This window comes from Copadichromis virginalis, linkage group LG3 (assembly GCF_057382275.1).
Source record: "Copadichromis virginalis isolate Kocher_CV1m ecotype Utaka linkage group LG3, C_Virginalis_male_GT1.1, whole genome shotgun sequence".
NCBI classification, from domain to species: domain Eukaryota; kingdom Metazoa; phylum Chordata; class Actinopteri; order Cichliformes; family Cichlidae; genus Copadichromis; species Copadichromis virginalis.
The window spans coordinates 61,507,143-61,521,546 of NC_140620.1; the positions used below are offsets into that span (position 1 = coordinate 61,507,143).

At 43.6% G+C, this 14,404-nt stretch overlaps 1 protein-coding gene across 1 annotated transcript; it reads left to right on the forward strand.

The window, feature by feature from the left end:
- Positions 1 to 1,024: 1,024 nt before the first annotated feature.
- On the forward strand, positions 1,025 to 12,954 carry LOC146716472 (protein NLRC3-like). The gene is made up of 8 exons (XM_085452521.1): positions 1,025 to 1,184; positions 1,269 to 1,367; positions 1,515 to 1,613; positions 2,377 to 2,478; positions 7,618 to 7,853; positions 7,970 to 9,761; positions 11,272 to 11,448; positions 12,749 to 12,954. The coding sequence occupies exons 1-8, from the start codon at positions 1,096 to 1,098 to the stop codon at positions 12,942 to 12,944; spliced, it is 2,790 nt and encodes a 929-aa protein (XP_085308647.1). The 5' UTR covers positions 1,025 to 1,095; the 3' UTR covers positions 12,945 to 12,954.
- The last annotated feature ends 1,450 nt before the right edge of the window (positions 12,955 to 14,404 follow it).

Genomic DNA, 14,404 nt, shown 5'->3' on the forward strand with positions numbered 1-14,404 from the left:
CTTTTTATAATGAGTCTAATCAAAGGTGGACAGAAGTATCTCCACTGTGACTTTTCTGTGTCACCATCAGAGCTTCTGCACAGTGTTTCTGGGGCAGATAACATTGCAGCATTATGGAGACATTATGGAGACAAAAAGAAAAGCGTCTGGATTTCTTTAAGTTAAACTTAAAGAAGTCCAGACGCTTTTCTTGGACTGTTCAGTGTTGAGTCTCATTCACACACTCCCTCAGACTCTTCACACACACTGATTTGCTGACATAAACACACTCCTGTGTGCTTTCTTGGCTTCACACACACACTGAGGACCATCTACAGACTGTGAGCTCCGTCTTCTTTGTCTTTGGAGCTGAACTCTGACAAAGTTAGGAACAAAACTTGCCCCAGCGTGTGAACTTTCCTCCTAGACTCAGTCTGAGCAGTCAGACCACATATTTCTAAAGCAGCACATGAAGGTGTGGCTCACACACACACAGGTGAAGGAAACAGCTGCAGTATTAAAAACTGCTTCACTGTCTACAAATATATGAACTGAATGTTTCTTTCAGGCTGTAAAAACCTTATTTATCCTCCATTACAGTCCTGCATTCAGAGCATTACTTCTGTTATATTAGTACATGTATTTTATTCTGATGAACACATGAAACTCTGAGCTGGATTGAATCCATTGAATCAGAGTCCAGGACTCAGACTAAACACACTGAATGTGTCCTGAGCTCGGCCGCTGTTCCACAGTAACTGCTGTCAGAGTCACTGTTACTGAGTTAGCTTAGCTAGCAGAGCAGCTAGCAGTTAGAGTATGAACTCTGTAAGCAGTCAGCTCGGTCCTGGACATGGTTACTGACATAAAGCTGCTCTCTGCAGCCATGTTTGACCTGCTGCTTTGTAGGACTACAGTAATGGAGGATTTGGAGGCTGAACTGGGCTCTGTGACACTTTTTGTAGTGAACTGATGAAAGCTGCGTCTCAGATGGATGTTAGTCCAACACATCAGACACGACCTCTGCAGCTCTCAGTTGATGTGCACATGAATGATTTGTGTTTCCTCTGCAGGTGAAGGTAGAAAGTGTGTGTGAGCTGATGTGAATTGAGCAGCATGGATCAGTGTGAGGACAGAGAGGAGGGAGTCCCTCCCTCTAAAAGCACTCTGTGTGGGGAACATGAGAGCCAGACCAAAGCTCAGAGGTGAGATGACCATCTCTAACTGTCCATGACTCTTCTTCATGTCACAGCTCAGCACTCACATCACTGCTCCATCATTATTCACAGGAACCCGCCTGGACCTCCACCCAGAAGTGTGTCCTCTAAGAGCAAACGGGTGAAGCATTTCTTTCGTAATTTAGGGCAAAAAAAGTCATCTGACAAAAAGTAAGTTCATGTCAGTATTAAAATGTTTGAAATTTTAATCAGCTTTTTACTATTTAACGATTTAAATAATATACTATTTACATAGTTTATACTTTTTATGTAATGTATTGGTCACATTGGATGTGACACATGTTCACATATTTTTAGCGTCAATGAGAAACCATCCAGCTCTGTGTCCTTAAAGAGTGACTGGTCCAATCATCGATTCATTGGTTTTAAATCCCAGCCTGTGTCTGCTGCAGAGAGGTGAGCTGTTAGTAACAAGAACTCTCTGATTTAAATGATTTTGATGTTTCCTGGTTTCTAAAATGCATCTCTGTAGCAGAGCAGTGTCTCCAAGGACACACAGGCTCAGCTGCAACTGTCAGTTTATCTGGTTTAAGACACATTTGGACTCAATTGGCTGTTTTTAACTATGTATTTTAATCAGAGGTGTAAATTTAGACCTCACACATCTGGATCCTAAACTATGATAGAAACAGCTGCTAGCAGTGGGTAGTTTGACTTTGATACGCTGCTCTAGAAAGCAAACAAAGGTTTGTGCAGCTCCTCTTCAGAAAAGTGTTCAGAGAGCAGCTGCTGTATTAGACAAAGGCTCGTCGTGTGAGCCCAGATGTGTGTAACAGCTGGATGAAGGAGAACCATCACAGTCGCGTCTCCATCCTGCCTTTATTAATGAACTTCCTGTTGCTTGCAGATGACAGGAACACAAAGTGTTTGTGCCACGTGATGCTGCAGGATTTGTTAACGTGTCCATGATGGTAACATCTCCTCGTCTAACTGCAAACACATGAGCGCTCCTAACGGCAGCTATCACAGCCACACAGGCAGACTGTGTCTCACTGTTGCATTCAGGGACATTTGTTTTCCTGTAAAAAGCTGAACTCTAATCTAAGAGGACTGTTACTGACAGGAAACAGCTGCATTATCTGCAGTCTGTGTGATCACAGCTGCTTCAATCACTTTATCAGAGAATTGATCATTGAATAAAACATGTTTGTGTCTGCAGAGGTCAGAGGTCACAGTCTGCAGGATCCAGCTGTCCGTCTGTGAGGAGTGATGGGTCCAAAGGTTACCCTCCAAACTTCAGTGCTGAACCTGAACCAACGAGGTCAGAGACCTGTGATGACTCCTTTACATGTTTGTGTTTTCCCAAAGAGGCAGCTTTATTTCAGCTGTGAACATGCAAACAGCAGAAATAAGGAAACACAACTGTAGGTTTGCAGTGAATGAAGCCTCAGCTCAACGCTCCACTTTGTCCCTCTTTTCCTTCTCCAAACAGCCACATCAGGAGTCTCTGATGGAGTTTTAAAATATTTAATTACAAATGTCCAAAGATGGGTTCAGGATACCTGAATCCACAATTATTAAAGCTAAAATAGTTCACAGGGTTTGGACTTTGTTAGGTGACGAGAGAACATCAAAGTGTTTTTTATCTTCAAACAGTATTTTTATCACTTCAGTTGCTCTCACAGCCCTGTTTGTTATTTTAGTAAGTAAGTAAGTAAAGTTTATTAATTAAGCGCTTTTCATAGACAGGTAGTCACAAAGTGCTGCACACAGAGATTAAAATAAACAGTACGATAAATAGCAAAATGCACAATATACACAATATAGAGTTTAAATGTGAATTAAAAATATAAAAATGTAAACAGCATTGGTCAACAGAAAGCTTGTTTAAACAGTAAAGTTTTTAACTGTTTTTTAAAGGATCCCACAGAGTCAACCAAACGTAGTTGTAGAGGTAGACTGTTCCACAGCCTTGGTGCCACAGACTGAAAGGCTCCGCCCCCTTTCGTCTTCAGACGTGTTCTGGGAGCAACATACAAACTCTGAGTCTGTGAGCGGAGACAGCGAGCAGCAGTGTATTTAGTGAGAAGCTTGGATAAATAATCTGGGGCCATTTAGTGCTCTGTACGTTAAAACAATCATTTAAAAAGAATTCTAAAATCTATTGGGAGCCAATGTAAAGAACATAAAATAGGAGTGATGTGAGCTCGCTGGGTAGAGCGAGTTAGTAGTCTGGCTGCTGCGTTTTGTACAGCTTGGAGGCGAGAAAGAGATGATTTATCCAAGCTGGTAAACAGGGAATTACAATAATCTAAACGCGATGACACAAATCCATGGACAATTTTTTCCAGTTCAGCTAAGGAGACCATATGTCGCAGTTTAGAAATATTCCTTAAATGAAAGAAACAGGAACGAGACAGAGACTTTACATGTGAGTCAAGGCCCAAAGAAGAGTCAAATATTATTCCAAGATTTCGAATATTTGGCTCAGCAGAAGAACAGAAAGGGGCAACAACTTGACTGATTTTAGAATATAGATCAGGAGGAGCTATGATCATGGTCTCTGTCTTGTTCTAACAAGGTAGCTGTTAGAAAGCCAGTCAGAGATTTGAGTTAAAGCCTGGACTAGGGTGGACAGCCTATCCAGCTGATGAGGCTTAACCAGAGCTCTTATGTTTCACTCAGTGCTCCCACCAAACACCTTGGAGGACACATTAGTGTGATTTAGATTTCATTGGTGTAAACACCAGTCACACAAGCTAACCCATGGAGGCAGCAGCAGGCTTTGTGTTTGGTAAAGTCTGTTGGCTTAAACTAAGAGAGTTTAGTTTGTTAGCACAAAGAGCTGTCAGCTAAAGCCCCGAATGCACTTTGAATACAGACGAACTGAGAAAAACACTTTAAATACAGCAAACAGTCAAACTGACCACATGTTTTTCTGCTGATCATCCACAGCAGTACGTTTAGCATTCATGCTAGCAGCAGGCTATGACTGTTAGGGTTGCCAACCGTCCCTTAAAAAACGGAATCGTTTTTTTGTAGAAACAAAAGCACACGTCCCGTATTGAGCTAATAAGGGACGTACTTTGTCCCGTAATACAGTGAGAATCAAAAGTGGTCTATAAATGTTTATGGAATTAATGCTTTGTTTGAAAACATAATTCCCAGCCCCTCTCCTGCTTTGTGACCAATGAGCTGACAGCACACTTATGACAATTCAGATTACCACTCATCTCATTGGTCGAGGAAAGGTCGCTTGCGGAGAAAATACCGGAAGACAACAGATGACCACAACAAGAAGCATGGCCAACAGGGAAACAAACGCCGACACTGCGGTGCAAGTCTCGGACGACAGTACACCTAAAGCTGGGCAGACACTGTGTGATTTTTTCAGTCACGTTATTCAGCTCCTGCTCAAACTGCACGATTGACTCGCAGTTGGTAGGTCACGATGCAGGTCTCACACTATACCGCCCGATGCTCTGATGCGACCTGAGTGCTCACACTGTGCCTCCATAAAATGAAGGTTATAACAGAAAATCTGTCGCTCTCTCTGTCTTTCACTCACACAGACACACCACCACCATCAACTTTGCTAAATTGCTAATGAAAAACATTGATCAGGCAGCTGTGATTGAGCAGCATGTATCTCCAACTATTTTCACGGTTGTTGTGGTCGTGATAATTTTGTGGGGCCACATCGAAAAGGCTCTGATGAGCTTTCCAAAGTTCTACAGTTGTGCCTCCATCGCTTGTGTCCAGATCACACGCTGCACAGCCGTGCTGCTCCGTCTTTTTCACCAACGTTTACGTGTTTGCGCGTGAGCAGTGTGAACGGCTGTGGTGACACGCTCACGAGCGATTGATGATCGGGAGCTGGTCGTGAGGTGTTAATCGCTTCTCGTTACCCCACGTATACTACACGATGCACGATGAAGGCCAAAATTGGGCCGATCGCCAAATCGGTCGCATGACTCAAAAATCATCTCAAAATGGGACAAAAATCGCACAGTGTAAGCCCAGCATCAGAGCAGCAATGTTTGTTCGCTCAGAGAAAGAAAAAAAGGCTGCAAAAGTACAGGGAGGAATGGGAAAAGGAAAACACCTGGCTGGAAAAGTGCACGATAACACATATAAAGCGCACTGCACTGTGTGCCGGCGCACTTTTTCCATAGGCATGCTTCTAATGGTGGGCACATGAAGAACATGAGGGGCGTGAAAGCTCGGGGAACCCTTAACCAATTTGTTGTCCACCAGGCTACGGCAGAAGCAGATATGGTATGTAGACACTGGTTTGTTTTTTAAACCCTCTGGTTAAGGTTAATATGGGCATGTGCAGTGAATATCAGCGCTATGTGGCCAGAAGTGTGATAATATAATTTATTTTGTGTAATAAACAACTGCAAGGATAGATGATTACAACAAATAGATGACTAATACATAAAAGTAATACATAGATGAATAATGATGATGAGTTATGATGCGTAATCATGGGAACAAGAGGGTTTACAAACAGGAGCAGCTGATTAGCATTAGAAAAGCTGAAATAATACCTCAGCTGAAGCCAATTGCACTAAATGCACTATATGTGCACTGTTACAAGAATATTTTTCGTTCTATTGCTTTCTATTAATTTATATAATTTTAAGTTAAGCAGGACAGAGTTCTTTTAAAGAAAGATTTACTTTTATTCTCAAAAGTTAAGCATGACAGGCTTCTGTTTAAGAAAGAGACCTGTTTTACTGTGTTAATGTTGTCATTTTGAGCTAAAAATAAATGGCTAAAGGATCATTTGTTTCCCATATGGTCATATCACAAAGAATAGAATATGCATCTGCTTAAATCAAATTCAAGTCAAATGGTTAAAAAATAATTTCACACACACAAAAAAGAGCTACCACACTGGGAAGGGTGAAGACAACTAGGTTGCCCGGCCCTGGCCACGAGGTGTCCCTTATTTATTTTTCAGGGAGTTGGCAACCCTAATGACTGTCCACTGAGCACCAACACAGGTAGGAGTGAGCAGTGATGAAGCAGGACTGTGGGCAAGTTTGAGCTACAATCCTACTGGCTTCTCAGTTTCTCCAAAGAAAAGGGGAAAAATTCTTGGTGTTGTGAAGATGTGAGTTGGTCTTGTTGTCGTGGGGCTGGAAGGATGCTGGCAGTGAGAGGCTTTTCATACAGTGTTCAGTAACAGAATGAGAAGAAAGCCACTGCACATGAAACAAGGTGCTCGTAGAGTTTGTTTACTGTGTTTGTGCCACAATGTCAGATCAGTTGTAGATTCACATGCAGACTTGTCCAGTGAAACCAGTGCAAGTACTGCAGTACAGAGCAAAGACTAAGCAAGCCAGGAGAGCTCTCCAATTTTCTGAAAGTATCAGGATATTTGAGTGATAAGAAAAAGTGGATCATGCAACAATGTCCCTCAGCACACAAAACAATCAAAGCAGAATAAATATAATGTTTTAGATCAAACACTTACAGGGACCTGAAGAGAGAGAACCAACAAGATGTCATGGCTAACAGAGGAACTCAAGCACAGACTGAGTTCTGACAAACAAAAAGGTGACAGTTTATTTACCAAAGAGGTGAACCACAGTGCTCTATATATGTACAGTGAGTTGGGGAGGGGGTCCAGGGCTCCAGGGAAAAGAGGGAAGGGAGTCCACACTCACTCCTCTTCAATCACTCTTGTCCTGCTCTCCACTCACACAGCCACACACAGGAATCACAGGTAAGCGTCTGTAACCAGGTCCGGGGAAATATTTACTCAAAGTATACACAAAGTTAACCCAACTGGTGAATTAAAAGAGAGATTTCTTAGCAAGGAGCTGAGATCATGAACACAGGAGGGTCAATGTCCCAGCGACAAACTGCTCCATGCCGCAGCGTTAAATGGTTACCGGTAAGCCCAGGTGAATCAGCAACAGGTGGTGTAATCATCATAACTGTGTGGACCAAGAGCGAGAGGCCATTACAAGCTCCACCCAGGCAGGCAAAACGCTAGCAGGAGAGAGCAAAACATAAAACCTAAAAAGCCATCATGAGCCAGCCAGAGAGACACAGAGTTTATACTAGAAGAGAAACCTGCTCATCTTCATCATGTTTGTTTAAATAGAGAAAATCAGAAGTCTCTGTGTGTCAGACCACGGCTCTACACAGACACTTCTAAGCTGCTTCAGAGTGAACTGACCCAGATAATCTGCACACAGCGGCTGTAAAACAGTGAAAGTCATAACTGTCTCTCTGATGGAAAGCTTTTATTGTGAAGTCAGGAAGTCTGCAGGAAGTGTTGAGTTTGTATTCATCACTCAGTGTTTAATGAGACAGGCAGACAGGAAGAGCAGCTCATTAGTGTTGATGAAATCAAAGGAACTGTGAGGAACTGCAGTTTGGTCACATCTGGATGTTTTTCACTGACAGTAAATGTTTTAGTGATAAAGAAATGTGTTCACAGAGAGAGGAAGAGGAGTGGTGTTTGTGATGAGGAGCAGCTGTCCTGCTGTGCTTTGTGTCAGGACGTCCTGAAGGATCCAGTCTCTACCAGCTGTGGACACTGGTTCTGCAGACAGTGCATCTCCTCATACTGGGACCAGTCTGCTTCATCGGGAGACTCCTCCTGTCCCCAGTGTGGAGAAAGATCCAGAAGCAGAGCTGGACTGCAGACAGCCAGTCAGAGCAGCTGTGTACAAAGTAAGACTGAACATCTGTCTGCTGATGGACTCATTTCTGAAAACTGGACTTCTTGTGTTGTTCAGACATTGAAGAGTTTTCTTTCTCTTTAGTCTCATTGTTTTTCTTTCTTTCAGAAGATGTTGGTCTGCAGGAGGTTTTAGATGAACATAAGATCAGTCTGAGGAGGAGATGTGAACGTGTGACTGAAGGAAGTGATGAAACAGGAAGTAGAACCCTCCTCAACAGGATCTACACTGAGCTCTACATCACAGAGGGACAGAGTGAAGAGGTTCATACCCAACATGAGGTGAGGCAGCTGGAGACAGCTTCCAAGATGGACGCCCTCCATGATGCTCCAATCAGGTGCCAGGACATCTTTAAAGCCTTACCTGACCAACAGAGACCCATCAGAGTGGTTCTGACCAACGGCGTGGCTGGTGTTGGAAAAACCTTCTCAGTGCAGAAGTTCACTCTGGACTGGGCAGAGGGCTTGGAGAACCAACATGTCAGTGTGGTGGTTCTGCTTTCATTCAGGGAGCTGAACCTGATCAGAGATGAGCAGTACAGTCTTCTGGAGCTGCTCCATGTTTTCCATCCAACATTACAGAAGGTCACAGCAGAGAAGCTGGCTGTCTCTCAGCTTTTGTTCATCTTTGACGGCCTGGATGAAAGCAGACTTTCATTGGATTTCACCAACAGGAAGCTGCTGTCTGATGTCACACAGAAGTCATCAGTCAGCCAGCTGCTGACAAACCTCATCCAGGGGAATCTGCTTCCCTCGGCTCTCGTCTGGATAACTTCCCGACCCGCAGCAGCCAATCAGATCCCTCCTACATGTGTTGACAGGCTAACAGAAGTACGAGGCTTCACTGACGCCCAGAAGGAGGAGTACTTCAGGAGGAGATTCAGTGATGAAGAGCTGTCCAGCAGAATCATCTCCCACATGAAGACATCCAGGAGCCTCCACATCATGTGTAGTATCCCAGTCTTCTGCTGGATCACTGCTACAGTTCTGGAGCACATGTTGACTACAGAGCAGAGAGGAGAGCTGCCCAAGACCCTGACTGACATGTACTCACACTTCCTGCTGGTTCAGACAAAGAGGAAGAAGAACAAGTACCACGAGGGACATGAGACGAGTCCACAGGAGCTGACGGAGGCTGACAGGAAAGTTCTTCTGAAGCTGGGGAGGCTGGCGTTTGAACATCTGGAGAAAGGAAACATCATGTTCTACCAAGAAGACCTGGAGCAGTGTGGTCTGGATGTGACAGAGGCCTCGGTGTACTCAGGAGTTTGTACAGAGATCTTCAAAAGAGAGTGTGTGATCTTCCAGAAACCAGTCTACTGCTTTGTTCATCTGAGCATTCAGGAGTTTCTGGCTGCTGTCTACATGTTCCACTGTCACACCAACAGGAAGACAGAGGTGCTGAAGAACTTTTTGGGAAAAAAATACAACGAGTCCTCTCTGGATGATTTCCTGAGCAGAGCCATGGAGAAATCCCTCCAGAGTAAAAATGGCCACCTGGACCTGTTTGTTCGCTTCCTTCATGGCCTCTGTCTGGAGTCCAACCAGAGACTCTTAGTAGGTCTGCTGGGTCAGACAGAGATCAGTTATGGAACCATCCAGAGAGTCATCAACAACCTGAAGGAGATGAACAGTGATGAAATCTCTCCTGACAGAACCATCAACATCTTCCACTGTCTGATGGAGATGAACGACCTCTCAGTACATCAGGAGATCCAAGAGTTCCTGAAGTCAGAGAACAGATCAGAGAAGAAACTCTCTGAGATCGAGTGCTCAGCTCTGGCCTTCATGCTGCAGATGTCAGAGGAGGTTCTGGATGAGTTGGACCTGCAGAAGTACAAAACATCAGAGCAGGGACGACAGAGACTGATTCCAGCTGTGAGGAACTGCAGAAAGGCTGGGTGAGTCCAGATGTGATCATTAACATCATTGATCAGTGTAGGTTAGTAGTTTAATTTTGAAAATAAAATCAGATTGTAAGCAGAAAGTGTTTGTGTCCGTACGCTGCAACCTTCCACACCATTCCTTTATTGTACAGACTCAGCAGCAGCTCCATGGATCCCAAATCCAAGAGTGGAGAACAGATTTGAAGTGTGTCACATCCATGCAGTCACAGCTGTTTCCACCATGTTTCCACTGATATTAATCCTGTTCAATGACACGTTTCATATCAGTGAATATGTTCTTTAGGACGTCCACTGACATGTTTAAGTGTCCTGCTGGAAATCACTCAAATCATCCATGAAATCCATGAAAAATCCTTTTAGTGTTTCTAACTTCAGCCTCTGTCCTCTCTCTCTCTCCATCCTCCTCACTGCTTCTTTCACTGATAATCACACAAACATCGTATTCAGCTACAAAATAACACAATAATATCATCTGATGATCATTATTATAAGAGCAGGATCCATATTTGATATCAGAGTAACACACTGCTTGGTTATGTGCAGTCATCATCAGTGACTGTGGGTCAAACAGAAGCTCTCTGATTGGTTGCTGACCTTGGTCACCTGTCCACTCTCACCTGTTTGTGTTTGCTCTCTCTTTGCTGTCTCCATCCTCTCTCTCCTTTCTCTCCCTCTCTGTCTTTGTACGTCACTCAGGTCCAATGGAAACAGTGACATTTACAAACCAATCAAAGACAAACTGATCCATGTCAGGTTATAACAATATCCAAAGTGAATACAGGCTGCTGCTGGACACAGACAGGTAACATCATTTTGACTTGCTGTCACCTGGATCTGGACTCATAAACAGTGAAGCCCTGAACAGGAATACAAATCATTTTCTGCCAACTAGCGACACACCAGCAGATAATGGCTCAGAAAGCTAAAATGAGCCAATCATTTCTGTGTTTAGTTCCCCTGAAATCAGATCTGATATCAGCAGCTCTGAGTTCATTCATCATTATTGTCCAGTGATGAGATTTCTGCTCCGTTTGGTAACAGTCAGCAGGTTTTTCCTGCGTGTGGACGTGAACAGTCGTACCTGACAGCAGGTAGCAAACAGAGATCATCTTTCCAACTGGAACTCTTCACTGAGCTGAACTCATTCAAAATGTTCTGGAGTCAAAACAGGAAACAGTCCAAATGCGTGTCTTCACTCTGACTCTGGATCAGATCTCAGTGACAGACTGTGGACATTATGGAAGCCTAAATGTGACACCATCTTCCTCCTTCATCTGCAGATTAAAGCCAAACAAAGATGCTCATTAAAAGTCTGCAGGTCTGAGAGAGACTCAATCGTTGTGTCATGTCAAACACAGTAAGAGGAGCTGAAGCACAGATGTGAAGAGCAGATTCATCAGATTATGACCTCACTCTGTTTTGTCTTCATATACATTCAGTCTGTGTTTATAATGCAGATTTTCTGCTTTTATAATAACACATTTTATATTTTCTATCATCACAGACTGACTCAGTGTGGACTCTCAGAGTCTCACTGTGAAGTTGTGGCCTCAGCTCTGAAGTCCAACCCCTCCCATCTGACAGAGCTGGACATGAGTAACAACTACAACCTGCAGGATTCAGCAGTGAAGCTTCTGTGTGCTGGACTGGAGAGTCCAAACTGTCGACTGGAGACTCTGAGGTGAGTTCACTGACTGCGGCTGTTGTTGTTTTTCTATATTTCAGGTCTTTGATGTTTGAAACTTTCTTTAGTTCCTAAATGTTCAGGATGTTTCTGAAGACAAATGTGAAGAAGTTTGAGTGCTTTCAGAAATGTTGTCTTTCCAAACGACTGAACAAGAGTTTTTCCTTTTGGCTCCAAACAGAAGTGACAGACTTGAGCAGGGTTCATTTAAAGGCTGACAGAAGTGGAGTGGTGACGGGGAGATGTTTGACAGGACAGTGTTTCAGCCTCCACAGGTTCATGTTGTGCTCCATCAGTCAGTGAAGATGAAGTCAGTGCTGATGAGGCTGTAGAGTGTGTGAGGGATGTGAATGAGGATGATGAAGATCTGATGATAGCAGATAAAAACAGGCTGCAGAGACTTTGAGCCATACAGGGCACACAGTGTGTGTACAGAACAGCTGAAATCATTATGGAGGCCTCACTGGAATATGGAAGCATCACAGTACAGCTTCAGTGAAGCATTAAAGTCTCTGATATGAGATGAGAAATGAAGCAGCCAGAGCTTTTTCATGAGTGGAAATCCACTGTGACTGTGAGCTGCTGCTACAGCCTCCAGATTAGCCAGCAGCTCATCCTGCTCAACATTTCCTCACCAACTTTAATGGAAGTGTGATGTTTTCAGCTGGAGTGATGGTCAGGGTGGCCTCCCTCTCCTCTTCTTCTCCTCTTCCTCTTTCATTTGTAAAGCCACTTCTGCTGCTTTCATTCATTTGGAAGTCCTGTAGCTGAGTTTGGGAGAGACTAACAGCCTCGGCAGCAGAGGGGAGAAAGGCTGTAACACCACCACTTTACTCTGTTCTACCTGTCACATCATTTTATCAGGAAACAAATATGCTCATGTTTTTACTATGTTTGTCTTGAAGATGTAAGAAGATCACATGGTGCTTTTTATTATTGTGTTGGTTTGTTTGCTGTCTCTTGGATGGAGCCCAGCTGTGCGTGGCCCCTGGGCCTGTGGTCAGAGTGTGTGCTGGATAATCCGGCCCAGGATGAGGCCAAACTGACATGGGATGAAATGTCTGTCACATAATTGAGCTTTGTGAGAAATGTACGACTTTAATGTGAAACATTCAGAGTTTTTTCTCTTGTTGTGTTTGTTTGAAGCTGCTTCCTGTTGGCTTCAGCTGTTTGGAGTTTCCATTTTCTAAACTTCTACATTCTGAACCTTCTTCAGCTCTGAACAGATGATGAAACACTGAATGATTTCAAGCTCACACTTTGTCTAATAAACTTACATCTTTCATTCTTTATACAGATTGTGGAGCTGTGGTTTGTCAGAGATCAGCTGTGATTATCTGGCAGCAGCACTGAAGTCCAACCCCTCCCATCTGAGACAGCTGAACCTGAGCCTGAACAACAAGCTGCAGGATTCAGGAGTGAAGCATCTGTGTGGTTTCCTGGAGAGTCCAGGATGTGGACTTGAAACTCTGAGGTCAGTCAGCATGTTTTAGTTGTGCTGAGATGAATATGATGTGAAAGTTGTGCTGACACTAAACTGCAGACATCAGGCTGATATTATACTGATCCACACTGAGGATCTTCATGGTAAAGTCTGTTTTCTTCTTCTCTGGTTTAGTCCATTGACTGCAGCAGAACAATGTTCACATTTCAAACAGTGAAATCTCCCAATTCTTTGAATCTTTGGGCTGAAGGAGGGACAATACTCGGTGTATCAATGCTCAATCAACAATCATTTATTTCCATACAATTCAACAGTCAGAGCATTACAACGTCCGGACGGGAGAGATGCTACCAGAGGGTCAGGCACATGTCTCCAAATGGTGACGGGTTGCTCAGCTTTTTATAGTCTCTAGTGGCCCCCAGCTAGTCGTAAAAGCCAAAACATCACATTTTTTCTCTGTTACAGCGCCTAAGTTATGACCTCGGCAGTTGTTTCTCTGCTTTCTGTAAGGTGGGGGTGTGGAATGTAGTCTATCTATCTCCCCTGTCTTTAGACACAGAGTCTCCTGCTTACAACCTTCTCTTCATGATTCAACAATTAAGCATGTCAAGAAAACAGTGTAACACATTCCCAGCAGATCAAGGATACAGAGTGATGCACATTTATCTAATGAACTAATATGTGAATATGTTCTGTTAACTCAAAAGTATAATGAGAACTAAACTACATACAGCTCACACACTCTATATTAAAGGGTATAATGTGATCTACAGCAGTATTCTAATTCAACTACTTTGATTACATATATAAGGTAACATATAATAACAGAATAATCTAATAATTCCCCCTTTTGATCTCTGAAAGAGATCACTTACAACATGCACTCCAGGGTCGCAAGGTCCAGGTTTTCTTGATCCTGAGGCCCTCTGTCCCCCTTTAACGGGTGGACCATATGTGGGATGACCTCTGTGTTCACGCAGTTCAGATGCAAGCAAAGTTAGATTTACAACCATAACAGCAGTTACAGATGACACTCCCATCATTCCCAATTTTCCCACAGCTTTATTTTGGTGCTCCAGTTTTCCACTCCCATTTTAATGCCCCCTTATACCTTTCAAATGTACTTAGACTAGAACCTCTGTCTAAGGAGCTTTTAACCTTTATTTTTATTGCTGCAGCTACCAGTGTCTTCCAGTTGGGTGATTCTCAGCTTCTTTCTTCGACCTCCGGGGTTAGACCACCCTTTAGTCATTGCACAGTTCTGGGGATTATTCTGCCCCGATTTCAAACAAGGATCTGTGTGTTTTGGGATCACCGCCGTGTCCCCCTTTTTGCCAAGAGTCTCTCGAACCTCGTTGGTCTGGTGTTCCTGGTTTTCGCCAACCCCTTCATGGTTATTGCTGTGTTTGTGGGATCCATCTTCTCCAGGAGCCCAAACGTCATGACACTTGACCCCAGTTGCTGTCTCGGCTGTCCCTACATCTGTCTCTGCTGTGAAGGGTCCTCACA

What these genes read in the sequence shown, in the direction of transcription:
- LOC146716472 (XM_085452521.1), top strand. Translation starts at nt 1,096, where the DNA reads ATGGATCAGTGTGAGGACAGAGAGGAGGGAGTCCCTCCCTCTAAAAGC. An exon ending in AAAAAGTCATCTGACAAAAA is followed by an intron (nt 1,368 to 1,514) that starts GTAAGTTCATGT and finishes ACATATTTTTAG; the next exon opens with CGTCAATGAGAAACCATCCA. An exon ending in TGTCGACTGGAGACTCTGAG is followed by an intron (nt 11,449 to 12,748) that starts GTGAGTTCACTG and finishes TTCTTTATACAG; the next exon opens with ATTGTGGAGCTGTGGTTTGT.